At 32.5% G+C, this 20,379-nt stretch overlaps 1 protein-coding gene across 4 annotated transcripts in view; it reads right to left on the bottom strand.

Moving 5' to 3' along the window:
* Positions 1-19,960, bottom strand: part of LOC127705124 (cAMP-dependent protein kinase type II regulatory subunit-like) — a 69,107-nt gene extending 49,147 nt beyond the window's left edge. For all 4 annotated transcript variants that reach the window (XM_052209395.1, XM_052209390.1, XM_052209383.1 and 1 more), the window contains exons 1-4: positions 19,564-19,960; positions 13,126-13,161; positions 7,725-7,774; positions 194-277 (exon numbers count right to left, since the gene is read on the bottom strand). In XM_052209395.1, coding sequence (XP_052065355.1) covers positions 194-277; positions 7,725-7,774; positions 13,126-13,161; positions 19,564-19,798 — 405 coding nt within the window. In that variant the 5' untranslated portion in view covers positions 19,799-19,960. The remainder of the gene's footprint in view (positions 1-193; positions 278-7,724; positions 7,775-13,125; positions 13,162-19,563) is intronic.
* Between the last annotated feature and the right edge of the window lie 419 nt (positions 19,961-20,379).

Raw genomic sequence — 20,379 nt, 5'->3', positions numbered from 1 at the left:
CTTCAAACAAATACTTTCTGCCAAACCAAGAAAATTTGGTATTAATCATGAAATTTGATGAATCCATACTACCCTTAAACCAATGGCTATGTTGTCATTTCTCCTCAGTTTACTCTTGAAATCATGGAAACAATGCAATAGAAAACCTAAAGCATGTTTACTATTTACTTTAAAATCACAAATTACTACTTACTGGTTCTAATGATCTAAATAATAAAATGTGTTTCACAGCTTCATTAAGTCTTTGTCTCTGGTCATCTGTTTTTGGATATACAACCTGCAATAACACAAATGCATAAATCTATAAAAAAAAAAGGGGGCAATTGATACAATATTTCAATAATATTATTAACTATGTAAAACTGTTCGTTAATTAAACGTGAAAATCAACTAGAGGCTCTAAAGAGCCTGTGTCGCTCACCTTGGTCTATGTGAATATTAAACAAAGGACGCAGATGGATTCATGACAAAATTGTGTTTTGGTGATGGTGATGTGTTTGTACATCTTAATTTACTGAACATTTTTCCTGCTTACAATTATCTCTATCTATAATTAACTTGGCCCAGTAGTTTCAGAGGAGAAGATTTTTGTAAAAGATTACTAAGATTTACGAAAAAATGGTTAAAAATTGACTATAAAGGGCAATAACTCCTAAAGGGGTCAACTGACAATTTCGGTCATGTTGACTTATTTGTAGATCTTACTTTGCCGACATTTATTGTTTTTTACAGTTTATCTCTATCTATAATAATATTCAAGATAATAACCAAAAACAGCAAAATCACCTTAAAATTACCAATTCAGGGGCAGCAACCCAACAACGGGTTGTCCGATTCATCTGAAAATTTCAGGGGCAGATAGATCTTGACCTGATAAACAATTTTACTTCATGTCAGATTTGCTTTAAATGCTTTGGTTTTTGAGTTAAAAGCCAAAAACTGAATTTTACCCCTATGTTCTATTTTTATCCGTGGTGGCCATCTTGGTTGGTTGACCAGGTCACGCCACACATTTTCAAAACTAGATAACCAAATGATGATTGTGGCCAAGTTTGGTTTAATTTGGCCCAGTTGTTTCAGAGGAGAAGATTTTTGTAAAAGATTACTAAGATTTACGAAAAATGGTTAAAAATTGACTATAAAGGGCAATTACTCCTAAAGGGGTCAACTGACCATTTCGGTTATATTGACTTATTTGTAAATCTTACTTTGCTGAACATTATTGCTGTTTACAGTTTATCTCTATCTATAATAATATTCAAGATAATAACCAAAAACAGCAAAATTTCCTTAAAATTACCAATTCAGGGGCAGCAACCCAATAACGGGTTGTCCGATTCATCTGAAAATTTCAGGGCAGATAGATCTTGACCTGATAAACAATTTTACTTCATGTCAGATTTGCTTTAAATGCTTTGGTTTTTGAGTTAAAAGCCAAAAACTGAATTTTACCCCTATGTTCTATTTTTAGCCGTGGCGGCCATCTTGGTTGGTTGACCAGGTCACTCCACACATTTTTAAAACTAAATAACCAAATGATGATTGTGGCCAAGTTTGGTTTAATTTGGCCACGGAGTTTCAGAGGAGAAGATTTTTGTAAAAGATTACTAAGATTTACGAAAAATTGTTAAAAATTGACTATAAAGGGCAATAACTCCTAAAGGGGTCAACTGACCATTTCAGTCATGTTGACTTATTTGTTAATCTTACTTTGCTGAACATTATTGCTGTTTACAGTTTATCTCTATCTATAATAATATTCAAGATAATAACCAAAAACAGCAAAATTTCCTTAAAATTACCAATTCAGGGGCAGCAACCCAACAACAGGTTGTTCGATTCATCTGAAAATTTCAGGGCAGATAGATCTTGACCTGATAAACAATTTTACTTCATGTCAGATTTGCTCTAAATGCTTTGGTTTTTGAGTTATAAGCCAAAAACTGCATTTTACCCCTATGTTTTATTTTTAGCTGTGGCGGCCATCTTGGTTGGTTGGCCGGGTCACGCCACACATTTTTTAAACTAGATACCCCAATGATGATTGTGGCCAAGTTTGGTTTAATTTGGCCCAGTTGTTTCAGAGGAGAAGATTTTTGTAAAAGATTACTAAGATTTACGAAAAATGGTTAAAAATTGACTATAAAGGGCAATTACTCCTAAAGGGGTCAACTGACCATTTCGGTTATATTGACTTATTTGTAAATCTTACTTTGCTGAACATTATTGCTGTTTACAGTTTATCTCTGTCTATAATAATATTCAAGATAATAACCAAAAACAGCAAAATTTCCTTAAAATTACCAATTCAGGGGCAGCAACCCAATAACGGGTTGTCCGATTCATCTGAAAATTTCAGGGCAGATAGATCTTGACCTGATGAACAATTTTACCCCATGTCAGATTTGCTCTTAATGCTTTGGTTTTTGAGTTATAAGCTAAAAACTGCATTTTACCCCTATGTTCTATTTTTAGCCGTGGCGGCCATCTTGGTTGGTTGACCGGGTCACGCCACACATTTTTAAAACTAGATACCCCAATGATGATTGTGGCCAAGTTTGGTTAAATTTGGCCCAGTAGTTTCAGAGGAGAAGATTTTTGTAAAAGTTTACGGACGACGGACGACGGACGCAGGACGACGGACGACGGACGCAAAGTGATGAGAAAAGCTCACTTGACCTTTCAGGTCAGGTGAGCTAAAAATGAGCTGTTTATGTATATATCTCAATTTATCTGACATTTCGAAAATATTAATTATTTACCGAAAATCTTATCAATTAAACATTCTTTTTCAGAATCCCACTGATTTCTTGGAATAATGAAATACTTTGATTACCTAAAGATATTGATCAGAATGTAACTATAGAATTATGAATTCATTTATTTCATATGACGTTTGATATTCTATTTATTTACTCAATTATATACATGTAAGTAAATGGTTGGCTGCTAATTTACTAGATATGCATGTACTTTATATATTTTTAATCAAACTGGTATACAGGATGGAGTTGGCAGGTAATTTCTGATTTACTTTTATTTATATAAATTCTATATTTAAGTCTTTTTGTTCTCAAAAAGTTCCCTATTACAAATAATTTATACGACTTCAGATTGAAAACTAGTATGTAAGAACAGCTCACTTACACTTCACAAACACTAAGGAACCATAAAAGCTAGGGAACAGATGACTTGCACTACACAAACACTAAGGAACCATAACAGCTAGAGAACAGATGACTTACACTACAAAAACTCTGAGGATCCATAACAGCTAGAAAGGATGACTTACACTTCACAAACACTAAGGAACCATAATAGCTAGAAAACAGATGACATACACTTCACAAACTCTGAGGAACCATAACAGCTAAAGAACAGATGACTTAAAGTCTTACACTACACAAACACTAAGGAACCATAACATCTAGAGAACAGATGACTTACAGTCTTACACTACACAAACACTAAGGAACCATAACAGCTAAAGAACAGATGACTTACAGTTTTACACTACACAAACACTAAGGAACCATAACAGCTAGAGAACAGATGATTTACACTTCACAAACACTAAGGAACCGTAATAGCTAGAGAACAGATGACTTACACTACACAAACACTAAGGAACCATAATAGCTAGAAAACAGATGACTTACAGTCTTACACTACACAAACACTAAGGAACCATAATAGCTAAAGAACAGATGACTTACAGTCTTACACTACACTACACTAAGGAACCATAACAGCTAGAGAACAGATGACTTACACTACACAAACACTAAGGAACCATAATAGCTAGAAAACAGATGACTTACAGTCTTACACTTCACAAACACTAAGGAACCATAACAGCTAGAGAACAGATGTCTTACACTTCACAAACACTAAGGAACCATAATAGCTAGAGAACAGATGACTTACAGTCTTACACTACACAAACACTGAGGAACCATAACAGCTAGATAACAGATGACTTACACTTCACAAACACTAAGGAACCATAATAGCTAGAGAACAGATGACTTACAGTCTTACACTACACAAACACTAAGGAACCATAATAGCTAAAGAACAGATGACTTACAGTCTTACACTACACAAACACTAAGGAACCATGACATCTAGAGAACAGATGACTTACACTTCACAAACACTAAGGAACCATAACAGCTAGAGAACAGATGACTTACACTTCACAAACACTAAGGAACCATAATAGCTAGAAAACAGATGACTTACAGTCTTACACTACACAAACACTAAGGAACCATAACAGCTAGATAACAGATGACTTACACTTCACAAACACTAAGGAACCATAATAGCTAGAGAACAGATGACTTACAGTCTTACACTACACAAACACTAAGGAACCATAATAGCTAAAGAACAGATGACTTACAGTCTTACACTACACAAACACTAAGGAACCATGACATCTAGAGAACAGATGACTTACACTTCACAAACACTAAGGAACCATAACAGCTAGAGAACAGATGACTTACACTTCACAAACACTAAGGAACCATAATAGCTAGAAAACAGATGACTTACAGTCTTACACTACACAAACACTAAAGAACCATAACATCTAGAGAACTGATGACTTACACTTCACAAACACTAAGGAACCATAACAGCTAGAGAACAGATGACTTACACTTCACAAACACTAAGGAACCATAATAGCTAGAGAACAGATGACTTACAGTCTTACACTACACAAACACTAAGGAACCATAACAGCTAGAGAACAGATGTCTTACACTTCACAAACACTAAGGAACCATAACATCTAGAGAACAGATGACTTACACTTCACAAACACTAAGGAATCATAATAGCTAGAGAACAGATGACTTACAGTCTTACACTACACAAACACTAAGGAACCATAATAGCTAAAGAACAGATGACTTACAGTTTTACACTACACAAACACTAAGGAACCATGACATCTAGAGAACAGATGACTTACACTTCACAAACACTAAGGAACCATAACAGCTAGAGAACAGATGACTTACACTTCACAAACACTAAGGAACCATAATAGCTAGAAAACAGATGACTTACAGTCTTACACTTCACAAACACTAAGGAACCATAACAGCTAGAGAACAGATGACTTACACTTCACAAACACTAAGGAACCATAATAGCTAGAGAACAGATGACTTACAGTCTTACACTACACAAACACTAAGGAACCATAACATCTAGAGAACAGATGATTTACACTTCACAAACACTAAGGAACCATAACAGCTAGAGAATAGATGACTTAACACTTCACAAACACTAAGGAACCATAATAGCTAGAAAACAGATGACTTACAGTCTTACACTACACAAACACTAAGGAACCATAACATCTAGAGAACAGATGACTTACACTTCACAAACACTAAGGAACCATAACAGCTAGAGAACAGATGACTTACACTTCACAAACACTAAGGAACCCAGAGCTCCAGATAAGCTGCGTATTTGCGTGATCACGCAATAAAAATAATTAAAAACCCAATGCAATTGCCCATTGCAGGGTTCAATAACCCAATTAATTCAAAGGAAAACCCAATTATATGCCAAAAACATGGGTTCTTAACGCTTTTATTCGCTATCGTTTGCGTTATTTACCCTTACTTGATTACAGTCGTCGCGTAAATCTATTTTTATAATATTTATAATTGGAAATGTCCTTTCGTTCTAAAAATAGAGCCCTGCATCAAGTAGCTGCAATGGGTCCCTGTTGGAATTTTCCGTTGCTCAAAAGGTACACGTGTTTATCAAAACATTTCGATCTTCTCGGCGTTTATCCAATTAGCGTGTGACATGCTGTCATATTTTTTCGAATTGCTCGGGATTTATCATAACATACAATGAATTAAAACGAAAGTAAATGTCCGGTAAAAATATTGAATAGAAGCATGTTTTCGGCTTCTTTTTGGTAGCTGAGGGAAAGTTATGATGATAACAAGACTCAGCTAGTGATTTTAGGAAGCGGCCATTGAACGCACGGGCGTGTTTGCGTACCATAACGAGAACATTGCTAGAGCGATAAACACGCAAAAAACGAAATCAGTTGGAAAAAGTGAAAGACCAAATCAATTATGACATGATATGTAGTTGAAAGCATCGGAAACCAAAAGTTCTGATAAGGGACAACTTAACCCAGATTTATGTAAATTGAATTAAACGAAAACAGTTTATATATTATTTTTTTCATTTTAGTTGATGAGTGAATAAACATATATCCGTTTTTTACGTCAATGCAGCTTGACACTTTCTTTGTTTTGTTCTAGATGCTTAAGATAGTTGTCTTATTGGCAAGTGCAGTATAACATTGTCATTTATTTACTTGATGTTGCAGAATTATTTGTAAATTTAAGTTGAATGTGGTCTCCGTCATTATAAACCACCCTATAAACCTCAAGGTTTTGGGGTATATCTTAAATCTGGAAACTACTTTTTATTTTTATTAAAAAGTAGATCTGGCAAATAGGTGAAAGGACTGGCAAAACTTTCTTACAGCACCTAAATTTCACATATATTACACAAAAATCTAACACTTAGCCACACCAACCCCAAATATAATTAAACTGTAGGGTGATCATATGGGATCTAGAAAGGCAATTAGTTCCTGTCCAACTAGTGACACCAGCTGCAGTTTACATAAGTTTTGAGAAAATACAAAACTGACAGAACGTTTAAAACGGGACACAAATTAAATGTACAATTGCTCGTCAGTGAATAAAACCAAATAAAACAGCTAGCACATATTTTACAAAGAAAGAAACACATTTAAGATGGAAACACATCTGGGGTTGATATAATGTGATTATAACATGCCTAAATATTCAATATTGTGTTGATGAAAAAACCCAATACATTAAGGAGCTTGGTGGTGAAAACCCCAATTTGATATTTGCTTGAGGGGTGAATTGGAATTGATAATGCAATTAAAAAACTTTATCACCCAATTACATGAAAAAATGGTGGGTAAAAACCCCAATTTGTGAATTCTTATCTGGAGCTCTGGGAACCATAATAGCTAGAAAACAGATGACTTACAGTCTTACACTACACAAACACTAAGGAACCATAACAGCTAGAAAACAGATGACTTACACTTCACAAAATCTTTTAATTCATGTATAGGAAATTTGAACAATATTCGAAATGCCTCTACGTGGTATAATTTGAGAGGTGCAAAATGTAGTCGAGTCAACTTCTAGTATATCAAAAGTGTGCTTTTAAAACAAGTTAATTTTATTGCATTAATAAAAAGTCAAGGCATACATGTGTTCCACCCATCAGACTATGCACTTTCATTTAACAGACCTATAATCAATGTACCAGTAACTGTCCATATCAAGAGTATAAAGTAATCTTTTTCATTTGTTTCAACCAAATTCATTGCCCTAAATTCCTTAATGGTTACCTAGATTAAATTACATGCTTAAAATTACAAAGTCTAAAGCTGTTAAAAACAGATAAAAAAAAATCCTGCTATGGCGGCTGCCATAACTTTTTTTGGAAACCCTGCTTCTTACTCTTCAAAGATGTTTAATAAGACATTATGATTATGTGTCTCAATTTTATCTGTCATTTTCTTTTCAACAATGAACTAATAAATTCAATTAAAACAGACAGTAAAATAAGATATTTGATTTGAAAGCCAGATTTATTAAGAGTTTTTTCATTCTACTTACTTTTTCGTCTAAGTCTTCATCATCAGCAGGATCATATCGTTCAGCAGATACTGAAAATATACATTTTTAAGAACTTGTATGACGATGACATGCAAAACATTTAAAGCAGCTGAGAAAAAATGTTCGGGACTTATATTTAAGGAAAAATTCATAAGGGTTCCGTGGAACCCAGTGTCTCGCCTACTTTTGCTGTTAGTAGCAGGCTCAACAAAAATGGGGAAATAATTATTAAAAATTTTCCTCTAGATAATATCTTTTGATTGTAAGAAGCTTCTGTTCAAGTTTGGTAGGAATCCAGGATGGTTTATGAATCTAATAAATGTTTTAAAAACTTATCTGCAGACAGTATGTAATGTTAACTGGAATAATAAAATGCTCAGCTGGGCGCAGCTTGATACAACCGCAGAGGTCAAACCCTGAACAGTTGGGGCAAGTATGGACACAACATTCAAGCTTGATACAGCACTGATATTTGGATTGTGATTAAATATTTGACACAGCATAGGTTTCTGACACAGAATGAATGTGGTCTAAGAACTTAAAAAAAATTAATTTACCTATTCAAACCATATCATTATTATTTGCTTTTATATATAAATCAGAAATAACCAATTTAAAATGGAAAATTTTAAAAGAAAAAAAAAAAGGAAAAAAAAATCCCCCCCAAATTTTTTGAACCCCCTTATGATTCATCACCCCCAAACTCAATCCCAGCCTTCCCTTTGTGGTATGGTATCTTGCAGCACAATTTCATAGAGCTCCATACACTTGAACACAAGTTATTGTCTGGAAACTAGAAAAATGCTTGTTTTTTTGCCCCTTTTTGGCCCCATATTCCTAAACATTTAGGACAATTACCCCCAAACTCAAACCCAGCTTTCCCTTTGTAGTATGGAACCTTGTAGTACAGTTTCATAAAGATCCATTCACTTACACACAAGTTATTGTCCTGAAACTAGAAAAATGCTTGTTTTTTGCCCCTTTTTGGTCCCTAATTCCTAAACTTTTGAGGCAATTACCCCTAAATCAATCCCAGCCTTCCCTTTGTGGTATGGTACCTTGCAGTATAATTTCAGAGAGATCCATATGCTTGAACACAAGTTATTGTCTGGAAACTAGAAAAATGCTTATTTTTGGCCCCTTTTTCATAAACTTTTTGGGCAATTACCCCCAAACTCAATTCCAGCTTTCCCTTTGTGATATGGAACCTTTAAGTATAATTTCAGGAAGATCCATAGACTTACACACAAGTTATTGTCATGAAACTAGAAAAATGCTTGTTTTTTTCCCCTTTTTTACCCCTAATTCCTAAAATTTTGAGGCAATTACCCCCAAAATCAATCCAAACATTCCCTTTGAGATATGGAACCTTGCAGTACAATTTCAGAGAGATCCATACACTTGAACACAAGTTATTGTCTGGAAACTAGAAAAATGCTTATTTTTGGCCCCTTTTTGGCCCCTAATTCCTAAATGTTTGAGCAATAACCCCCAAACTCAATTCCAGCTTTCCCTTTGTGATATGAAACCTTGTAGTACAATTTCAGAAAGATCCATACACTTACACACAAGTTATTGTCATGAAACTAGAAAAATGCTTGTTTTTTTCCCCTTTTTGGCCCCTAATTCCTAAAATTTGGAGGCAATTACCCCCAAAATCAATCCAAGCATTCCCTTTGTGATATGGAACCTTGTGGTACGTCAGAGAGATCCATACACTAACACACAAGTTATGTCTGGAAGTTACAAAAATGATTGCTTATTTTTGGCCCCTAATTCCTTAACTGTTGGTACCATAACCCCCAAAATCAATCCCCACCTTCCTTTTGTGGTATTGAACCTTATGGTAAAATTTCATTGAGATCCATTCACTTAAACTTAAGTTAGAGTGCGAAAACTAATGTGTCTTCGGACAACGACGATGACGACAACAACGTCATACCAATATACGACCACAAAAAATTTTTTGCTGTCGTATAAAAATGACAAAAATGACAAATTTTGTAATAAAGCTGAAGTACAAAGTTCATATCATGTAAAAAAAAATTTCCCAACCGGCCTACCTGAATCTTTCAAATAAAAAATTTGAAAGGAGTTCCGCGGAACCCTGTGTCTCACCTGCAACTGCAGCTGTCAGTGTAAAAGTGTAAAGGCATAAAACTCTATGAAGCTTTGACAAAGTAATGGATGTGTAACAAACTTTAACCCCAGACTGTATCTACTTGTTAACAGTAAAAATAAAAACAAAGTCCTTTTATCAGTATACGTAAAATACAAAATAAAAAAAATATTTTCAAAATTTTGCTCTGGATACTATAGTTTGGTCATTAAACAAGCTTCTGTACAAATTTCATAAAATTCCATGAAGGTTTGACAATGTTATTGGTCACTGATAAACTTTAACCTCAAACTGAATCTGAATGTTAACTGTATCACTAAAATACTGAAAAATGAAAAATAAATATTTTCAAAATATTGCTCTGAGACTGTGTTTTGGTCATAAACAAGATTCTGTCCAAATTTCATAAAATTCCATGAAGGTTTTATAAAGTTATTGATGGCTATTTAACCACAAACTGAACCTATATGTTGACGCCTCAGCTGCCGACGACAGAAACTAGGATATCTATGTCTTGCTTTTGCAACATAAATGTTGCAGGCTCGACAAAAATCTGTAAACCAACAAATTAAAAAACCCTGGTCTAAGTATTTTTGACAAGATATCAAACCTTGTCAAAATAAGGCTGTTCTAACAGTTTTTGTAATTTTGCACAAAATTCATGAAGTTTGAAGCCCTAATGCAAATTTGTAAGACAAAATTTAAAATACACGATACATTGTACCGATAATTGATTGTCTAGTTCATGTCACTATGAACATCTGAAATATGTTTTTAGCAGATTTATAATTATTTTTTATCCAAGAAATTAAGGAGCCTCTGCAATTCCAGAAAGTGGCCTTATCATATCTTATTCTTTATCCTTCTCAAGAAGATACCTTTGAAAAAAATGTTTGGGTGGCACTGCTGTCATCAATGCACTAAATTTTCAAAACATCTGAGTCATCTCACCTTAAAGTTGCATCAGAAGATTTTTGAATATTACCAGAGTCATAGGTTGACCCTTGCAGCCATGATCAGAACTAAATGAGAATCATTTAATTAGATTCTGCCATAGATCATTTGTGATCATTCATTCACCAGTTTGTTGAAAATGGCTGAGAAGTGGCAGAAGAGAAGTTGAAAATGTGATTTCTTGAAGGTTTTATAGCTTTTAAGGATACTTTGCATGTTATACTGCCTAAGACGGTTCTTACAATCATTAAGAAATAAATGGGGAAGTAGATGATGCCCTCCCTTGCATATAATGTTATAAAGGGACATAACTCAAGAACTGTAAAAGTGAAGCGTCCCAAATTTGTACTTGATCTGAGTTTTGTGGTAATAAGCATTGTGTATACATTTCATAATATCTAGTTAAGGCAAACTTAAGTTAAAGAACGGAAACAAAAAATCAAGCAATTTTTTCATTTGTAAAGGGGCATAACTATAGAACAATAAAAGTGACACCACCAAAATTCAAACTTGATCTGTGTTTTGTGATAATTAGCATTGTGCATAAGTTTCATAACATTTGGTTGAGGCAAACTACATGTAAAAGTTAGAGAATGGAAACTGTGTTTTGCGGTAATAAGCATTGTGTATAAGTTTCACAACATTTGGTTGGGGCAAACTAAAGTTAGAGAACAGAAACCAATTTTGGGACGGACAAGGGTAAAACTTAATGCCCCTCCGCTACGGCGGGGGCATAAAAACACAAGTTTGCGAATTAAAATCAAAGATTGCCTCTGACATTTTTGACAGCTATGTACTCTGTTCAATCACACAATAGCAACAAAAGGCATGAAATTTGTTTATTTAAGATCTTCCATATATTCACATGTACATCCCAACATGGACATAGATTCTGTATATCTAAAAATAATTTCAATCCTACCTCTGCAATGCTTTCATAGAACTTTACATTCATGGAAGACAAACATTCTTTATTTTAAAAACATAAATTCTGAAACAAATTGTAAAAACCCAAACATAGGCAAAGTAAAACCCATCATAAGGAACAGAGAGGTGACCTAAATATACTGTATCAAAGTAACATTCCTTTTTTTACTGTTTGAGATCTGACACTAATAAATGAAGAATCTAAATCTAACCACATGTTCATGTATTCCATGTATACATTACTGGGTAATCAAAGACAATCAATCACTTTAAGCTCCAATACACTTTGGCTTTTCATGATAGATCTACATGTATAGTCTATAGTACAAATGTACCATTCTAATCCAGAATTTGTGTTTTTTAAACTAAATTCACTATAATATACATTTTTTGTACATCTTTGTCTGACATGTTTGTACTTATATATTTTGCAGCATTTCTGTATTTCCATTTGCTTGTCATTCAAGAAAAATCAGATGTTCCGCCAATTTCCTGTTTTATTTCATGTTCAAATTTGTAGGAAATAAAGCTTTAAGTTAATCTATTCTGCAATATCATTAAGATATTTTCATTTGAATCCCCAGGTCCTTTTATCAACCGAAGTTACAAAGAAAGATTATTATGTATGGATTCCATAACAAAGTTACATTGGTGTAATATAACGATTTCTTTCTGTAACCATAACACATGGAAACCTTTGAGGATGGAGGTTAAATCTAATAATAACTTATCATATTCCTTATTCTTTATTCATACATATTGTAACCTGATATCATCAATATAGAATTAATCAAGATCTCATCCAAATCATGGCTGACTTCTTTTTTTTTTTATAAAATCTACCCAAGCTTGTAATTTAAGCTAGTGAAACGATCAAGAATTTTGCATTTTTTTAATAACTTTTATTTAACTTAAACATGTTGAAAAGAAAGCTGTGCATTTTTTATTAGTTTTGTGACAATGAAATTTTTCATGGAATCATTTAAAGCTCTAAAATTATTAGAGCAAAGCTGTTGTAATATAAACCTAAAGAAATGCTAAGTAAAAGAGGCACAACATTTTCTACTGTCATACAGTTAAAATCTTTAAATAAAATAGGTCTGCCAGTTATGTTATTACACTTAAACTGTTGTACATCTGAAATGAACAGAAGCACAGTCCTATCACAATCAATAGGGTTCTATTCAGCACAATCTGGTTTGTTGATTGGAAAATTAACCCAACTTTTTTTCAGATCAGAAATCGTGAGTTCAAGTTTAATCAATATAAACTCATACTTGCAATGATCATGTCTTTATAAAAAGTGAATTAAATATTAATCCCATTTCACTGTATTTTAATTCCAATAAACAATCCACATATACATGATATATATGTTTACAGATTATACTTAAACCTTACCAGATTGTCTTCTTGTAAACCCTCTGGTTGGTGGTTCTGGAAAAAAAAACATTATATGCATTAGAAGAATGACTTTTAAAAATATTTCATTTCGATGCTTTACTAAAAATAAAAATAAATTATATGACGATTAATTAAATAAAAAGCAGTCAGTAACTTTTAGTTTGATCCCATTAAGACAAACCTATTTACAACTTCAAAAAGTTTTAGTGTGATACAATGTATGCATGTTTATGTAGTGTTATAACTTCTATATGAACAATGCTTAGAATCTTTATAAAACTAACATTTTGTGACCCGAGATAAAATTGTGGTTATTATTTAAACTAAATCTCAATCATTTGTCAATGAATAATAATACTATAAAGGAAGTTTATATCAGTTATTTTCCTTTTATTGGGTTGTAAGTAGACCACAGGCTGTCACTAAATTCAACTGTTTCCAGATGTACATACTTGTATAGAGACTATATAGGTATGAACAAAAGGAGATGTGGGGTATACGACAATGAGACAGCAACCCAATGACATTACAAAATTAAGAAAGTGTAATAAAATCTAATTTTACAGGTAAAATGAAAATAATGTTGTTTAAACAAAAGAGAAAAACTGCATAACTTTCAGATTTGATTACCTTTTTCTTGAAACATGAAAATTTGGTGTTTTTTCCAAATAAGTAAAAGTTGCTTATGCTTTTAACATCGGTTGACAAGAAATATAAATTAATTTGTTTAATGACCACTTGCATTAAATCAGATACTGTACATGAACATTATAAAAAGATTCGCACATGAGTCTTTGCCATTGGCATAACATATATATAACTGCTATCTCAATATTAGTTAAGGAATTATAAGAAGCTTAGGCAATCAACATTACAGGAGGTAAAACTACCCAAGGACAAATAAAAATGATCTCTATGCAGTGTTTTCCTAAGGGCCTGATAGCATCATGGTAAATATGATGCTATATTCATGATATTGTTTAAATATGATGCTTGAAATGATTTTCTTAGACTTTGTACATGAATGACCAGTATGCCATGCTTCATCATGTTCATATTCTTGAGACATGAAAAATGAGACGATATTTCGAAATTCTCTATTTACCATGATTCTTCTGTGGATTTATTATCATTCATGGGATACCAATTAAATTCGTGGATGTAATGTAAATAAACAATGAATTTGAGTATTCAACAAAGTATAAATTTTTTTTATTGTATGCAGATAACACTCCATAATATATAAAATTTGCCTAGAGAACACTGCTGCTGCTGCGCATGCAGAGAGTTACTGTCAGTAGACACTGCAAATAAGCCCTTTTGGTAAGCTCAGAAACAAGTTATCAATGCTTTCTCATTCTGTATGAGCCAAATTGCAACTATTACATATATTAAACAAATGTATATCAAAATAAGGAGTTGTGGTACATGTATGATTACTTTTCATATGTCATGTACAAAAATGTATGTAGCATTCAAATATATATATGCATGCAGCAAATTACACAGCTAAATACTACTCAATGTTGACTGAGAAATGTTTTGAAAATTTTTAAAACAAGAAACAAATAAATGAACACTTAGGAAATACAATCTATAGCTGTTAATTCTGAGATGATATTGAGCCAATTAGTAAAATGGTGACAAATACCTGTGCTGTGACCACTAACACCTCTCCTCCGCTGTTTACAGTACTCCATAGAAAAAAGTATATTATTGACAGACTTAATCAATGCTATTTAATGAAGACTGCTGTGACAGAGTGTATATTGAACTACACAAAAGTGATGCTCCAGGAAATCAAATTACTGTTCACAACATTTACTTGAGAGAATTCCGTACAAAATGCCATATTATTTAGAAGAAATAAATCTTTGACGTCTTGGCTTGGTATTTTCCTGTGCCTTGATACAAGAAATCCATTATATTTTCCATTAATGATTTGTCTTCAATGTCTGCTATGAGTTTTGATGTAATATAACTCACAATGAAACCCTATACAATCCTTGATGAGCAATATGTTTTTTCCGTCATCCATAAACATGATATATATGACAATGTGACAATGTCTTGCAGTAAATACAGCTCAATATTTTATAACTATCAAGTAATCAAGTTCCTTATAATGAAATAAGAAAAAGCCTAAATCTACAGTAGATAACACATACATGTATACCAATACCGGTAATTACAGAAACAGCTGAGCCTTAATGAATTGCATGACAAAACTTTGTAATTCTTTTGAAACCTCTTTTAAGGTTTACCAATAATACAAACAGGAAACGGCAGTACTGCAGATGCAAGAATCGCTTACATGCTACAACTCAACATTAACAAACTGCAGACCAAATATAAAATCATTCCCTTTAACAGAAGCTAAGAAAACTAAGGTCTTCTGGACAGACATAATGACAGAAAGGATGGAGAGGTTACTAGACCTGTTTTTGTCATTGGTGACACACATAAAAACAGGTGAAAAATAGCCGATTACTGTAAATTCAGAAATTTTTGTTGTGAACTTTTTATAAAGTTCTGCTAAAATTGCGACAGGATAGGTTTCAAAAACAAAAACTTGCATGTAAATATATTTAATTTTGATAACATTATTTGTATTCAGCCTTTCCTGAAATTGACATAATTGTTCTAGTTTTTTTGTCCATTGTTCAACAATCACAGTAATATATATATATGTAAAGATTTCAACATTTACAGTATTGCACCTATAACAGGAGTATAAAACAAACTTTAGTCTCCAGAAGAACTGCACTTCATTGGTTATCAGGACAGATATTAAGGAATGAGGTCATTTAAATATTGTACAGGACCATCGAAATTTGCTCAGTCTGTGTCTACTCTATCTTTGATGTCAAGGCCAGGTTATTTAACCAAAAACTTTAAAATTGGTACTTGCTAGTATATATATATATATCCACCTACATGCAATGACATGTACAAAATGTAGTGCTCAGGACTATCACTGACTATACACATGTATATGCCACTTAAATTTAGTATAATCTGAAGGTACACATGTAGAGTATTTATTTTGCTTTGGGTTGCTGTCTCATTGAGTTATAATGGTATAATGAATCAGTATCCCATCAAGGAGGAAATGAAAAAAAAAAGTTGTGCCTCTGCACCTTTTTCAAGTAAGAAAAGAGTTTTAACAATGTTTTATAATCTCATAACCATCATTCATTAACTGGATGTCTTCAAAGCTGAATAAAGATACATGTACCTGATATAATTGTGACGATGTACAATACATGTGTAGGTTTTAATCAGAGTTATTACTACCTTCACAAATCTATGTGCATTGAAGCATTGGTCCACAAATGGTAGACATATTGATTTTTCGTCAATAAATTTATGATTTTGACTCCAATTGGATGTCAATTTAAAAAAATAATTTAAGGTCCTATAATAAGATGTGGTTTGATTGCCAACGAGACAACTCTCCATCAGAGACCAAATGACCTACATGTACATGTAGAAGGTTAGCAACTATAGGTCACTCCTAAACATTTAACTGAAAATTAAACCAGTGTTCCCCGACTGAGGTGATACACTTGCATACATGTAGGTCAACACATGTAGATATTGAATTATTTCACTTGTCCAGCCTCATTCTAAAAATTGAAATTTAAAATATGTTTACGGATAAAAATGAAAATAATGGAAAATCGAACGCAAATTTATTCATAAATGGTCTTTAAATTATTTCAATTTTTTATGCATACATGTATATATGTATGCAAATAAATAAAGTAAAACTAATAACAGTGGTTTGTTTAAACTTCCTCAACTGAAGAAGGTAGAAGATAGTTCACTAAAAACGTTGAAGATCAATGAAATGAGATGAAGGACAGAAGATATATTATGCCTATCATGATGCCCATTGCTGAGCAGAATAATCATTAAATTCATAACAATAAACAATATATAATATTTTGAAAAAAATGAACAAAAATTTGTAAATCTCGACTGCAATTGCTGCTGTCACTGTAAACATGGTAAAGGTGCAATGTAGAGTGCCAAAAACTAAGTCCATTAATCGATAACAAACAAAAAATTCAAAATGTCCATAAAAAGTTTCTGCTAAAGTTTCAAAAAGTTCCATGAAGGTTTGAAAAAGTTTTTTTTAAATCTCTGTCCCCAGACTTTATCTTCAAGTTAACTGTCAAAAAACCCTACATGTAAGTCCTTTTATTAGCAAAATACAGAAAAATGAAACAAATATATACAAAATTTTTATTATGAAATGGATAAGACTTTTGATCATAAAAAAGATTCTGTCCAAGATTTCTAAATTTCAATGAAAGTTTGATAAAAATATAGATTTCCGAATAAACTTTAAACATAGACTGAACCTAAATATTGAAACTGCAAATGCCAGAATGTAGGATCGCTATGTCTCCCTTCTACATCGATCTCAACAATAACAAATTAAACATTTGGATGATTATTAAAGATTTAATTTTATGTATATAAAAATAATCATAAGGAGATGTGGTATGATTGCCAATGAGACAACTATCCACAAAAATTCAAATGAAGTGGATGTAAGCAATTATAGGCAACTGTACGGCCTTCAACAATGAGAAAAACCCATACCGTATAGTCGGCTATAAAACGCCTGACATGAAAAATATGAAACAAATCAAATGAGAAAACTTACGGCATAAACAAACTAATGTATGATTGTTATAAGGCAAAGATAAATACAATGTATGTGTGTTTACTACCATCTACTAAAAAAATAGGATTGATAGTTTAGTAAAACATTTTCTTTTTTTTTTTATTTGATCTGCAAACCTGGAAACAGCCTTATCCAATTCATGAATCTAATAAGGTATTGAATTTCTGGTTGAAGCCAATGGAGGCCATTTTTTGGAAATTGTTTTTTGTCAGTCAGATATGTTTTTACTTGATTTTACACAACACTTGTTGACGATTTTCAATATCAAGCTAGCAGTTAAACAACAAGAACATCTCAATAAAAATACCTTTGAAAATAAATATACTTTGCACAATTTTCTTTTAGAAAAGTTAGGGTCGGCCCAGGTACTGTAAACACACATATTTATTCTAGAACTTTGCCTAAAACAAATTATAATTAAAGATTAACAAAATAATTGAAACCAAGTACTGAAGTACAAACAAACACAGTAATCAATGTTCAATGAAATACCTGATCTCTTTCCTAAATTTGTAAAGGAAAAATGTCTGATAATGCAAAAGATGATCATAGGACACAAGACAAATTTATTCAAAGATGCAAGTAACAAAGCATGAAGTTATTCACATACTTTTTTTCATATCAATATAGCATGTATAATGACAATGACCATATCTTTCTAGAATATTTAAAAGATATGATCATAGTTCTTTGTAATGTCATAAAATGATTTTGTAGACGTGTGTGTAGTACATTTGTACATGTATGGTAAATGCCCCTTTTTATACAAGTGTGGAAGGGCTAAAGAGAGTGCTTATTTTCAAACAGTAGCTAGAACATTGTGTATACCCCATCTACATGTACTTTATTCATGCACAGTTCAAAGCTGGGTTCATGATCATGGAACACTGAACAAGTTAGTGATGTTACATGTACAAAAAATATCTTTATTTACAATTTGATGTCTGGCATTCATTAATTACTTCGGATATAAAAATACAGCTTAACTATTGGTTTTCTAAAATTCTCTACTCTGCCACATTTTAAAAAAGCATGCAAACCATAGACCAATTTCCATATAAAATATAAGGAGATGTGGTATGATTGCCAATGACACAACTATCCACTAAAGTTCAAATGAAGTGGATTTAAGCAATTATAGGCAAACGTACAGCCTTCAACAATGATAAAACCCATAATATACGGTCGGCTATAAAAGGCCCCAACATGAAAATATGAAACAATTCAATTGAGAAAACTAACGACCTAATTTATAACAAAACAATTTACGAAAAACAAATATGACAGACACGAACCAACGACAATCACTGAACTATAGGCTCTGGACTTGGGACAGGCACATATAGAAAGTTCTTTTTCAATGAGTTTAACAGTTGACTAGATGTCATTTTGCGTAAATGACATCTTTGAAAAATCATGTGAAGTAATGACATAAGCATTGTGACATACATGTAGGAAATGTGCAGGAAATTGCAGTTGTCTATTAATTTTTTTTTAGAAGGACTTGAAAGCCCAGCACCTTAAAAATATTTTCCAATATATATATATATATATATATATACTATATATACATGTACATGTAGTAAGGGGACAAACACATCTAGCCTCAAGTGTATTCACTCAGAGATGACCCATTAAAATGAGGTTTATCAAGCCCCAAAAACAAATGATCCTAAACTAAGTACAATGTAAATTAAAGGTTCTGATTTTTTATAATCATGTGGATTTGTAATTACCCATTGGTTCATCAGAATCCTCATCATCTTCAGTCTGCATTGGTTCAGGATTTGGCGAACCAGCAAATCTAACACCCCTTGGTTTGTCTTCCCCATCTTCTTCATTGTTCTGTTCATTAAGTTTTGCAAAATAATCAGCAGCAAACTGTTTTAAATTTGGTGGTCTCTCTTTTAAAACAGCAACAGTGAAGTCTTGTAAAAGATCCGTAAGTCCTGTTGGTATTTCAAAATTCATGGTTAGAAAGAAAGTATAATCCTACAGAAATACAATTGATAATGAATGCAAATTAATCAAAACATCTAATAACACGATGTAAAACATCAATAGCTGTCAAGGGTCTTAGTCGCCCATCTCTGTTGAACCGTTCGCCACACTGTTTCTATCTGATTGCCAATAATTTACGTCACCACTGTTTCGTACATAATAATAATTACTTTTGCTTTCATAAACAATTTATTATGATAAATTGATTTATTTTGGTCTTCAATTTTATTAACTGCTTCGAAATTTAAAAAAAAGTTAAAACAAGGCAATTATTTGATATAATATATTTTAATCTGTTGCACTATATTTTGCTTCACAAACATCTTTGGCGGAAGCGCCATCGATTGTGAACGTTTCTGGTCACGCAAATAAGTGTAACTGATAAGATCATCGGATAAACACTATTTTATATGATCTTTCCTTAACAAACACAATTAAAAGTTGAGATTTTAATTCATTTTTTCTGAAAATATATCTTTAGCAATACGTGCATCGTCTGCTAAAATCAATGCGCATAACCATTAATACATCTAAGAACCTACAATTTACTA

The sequence above is a fragment of the Mytilus californianus genome, unplaced genomic scaffold, assembly GCF_021869535.1.
Source record: "Mytilus californianus isolate M0D057914Y unplaced genomic scaffold, xbMytCali1.0.p SCAF_1, whole genome shotgun sequence".
NCBI classification, from domain to species: Eukaryota; Metazoa; Mollusca; class Bivalvia; order Mytilida; family Mytilidae; genus Mytilus; species Mytilus californianus.
The sequence above is the reverse complement of the archived record's forward strand: the minus strand, read 5'-3'. Positions and strand labels throughout refer to the sequence as shown.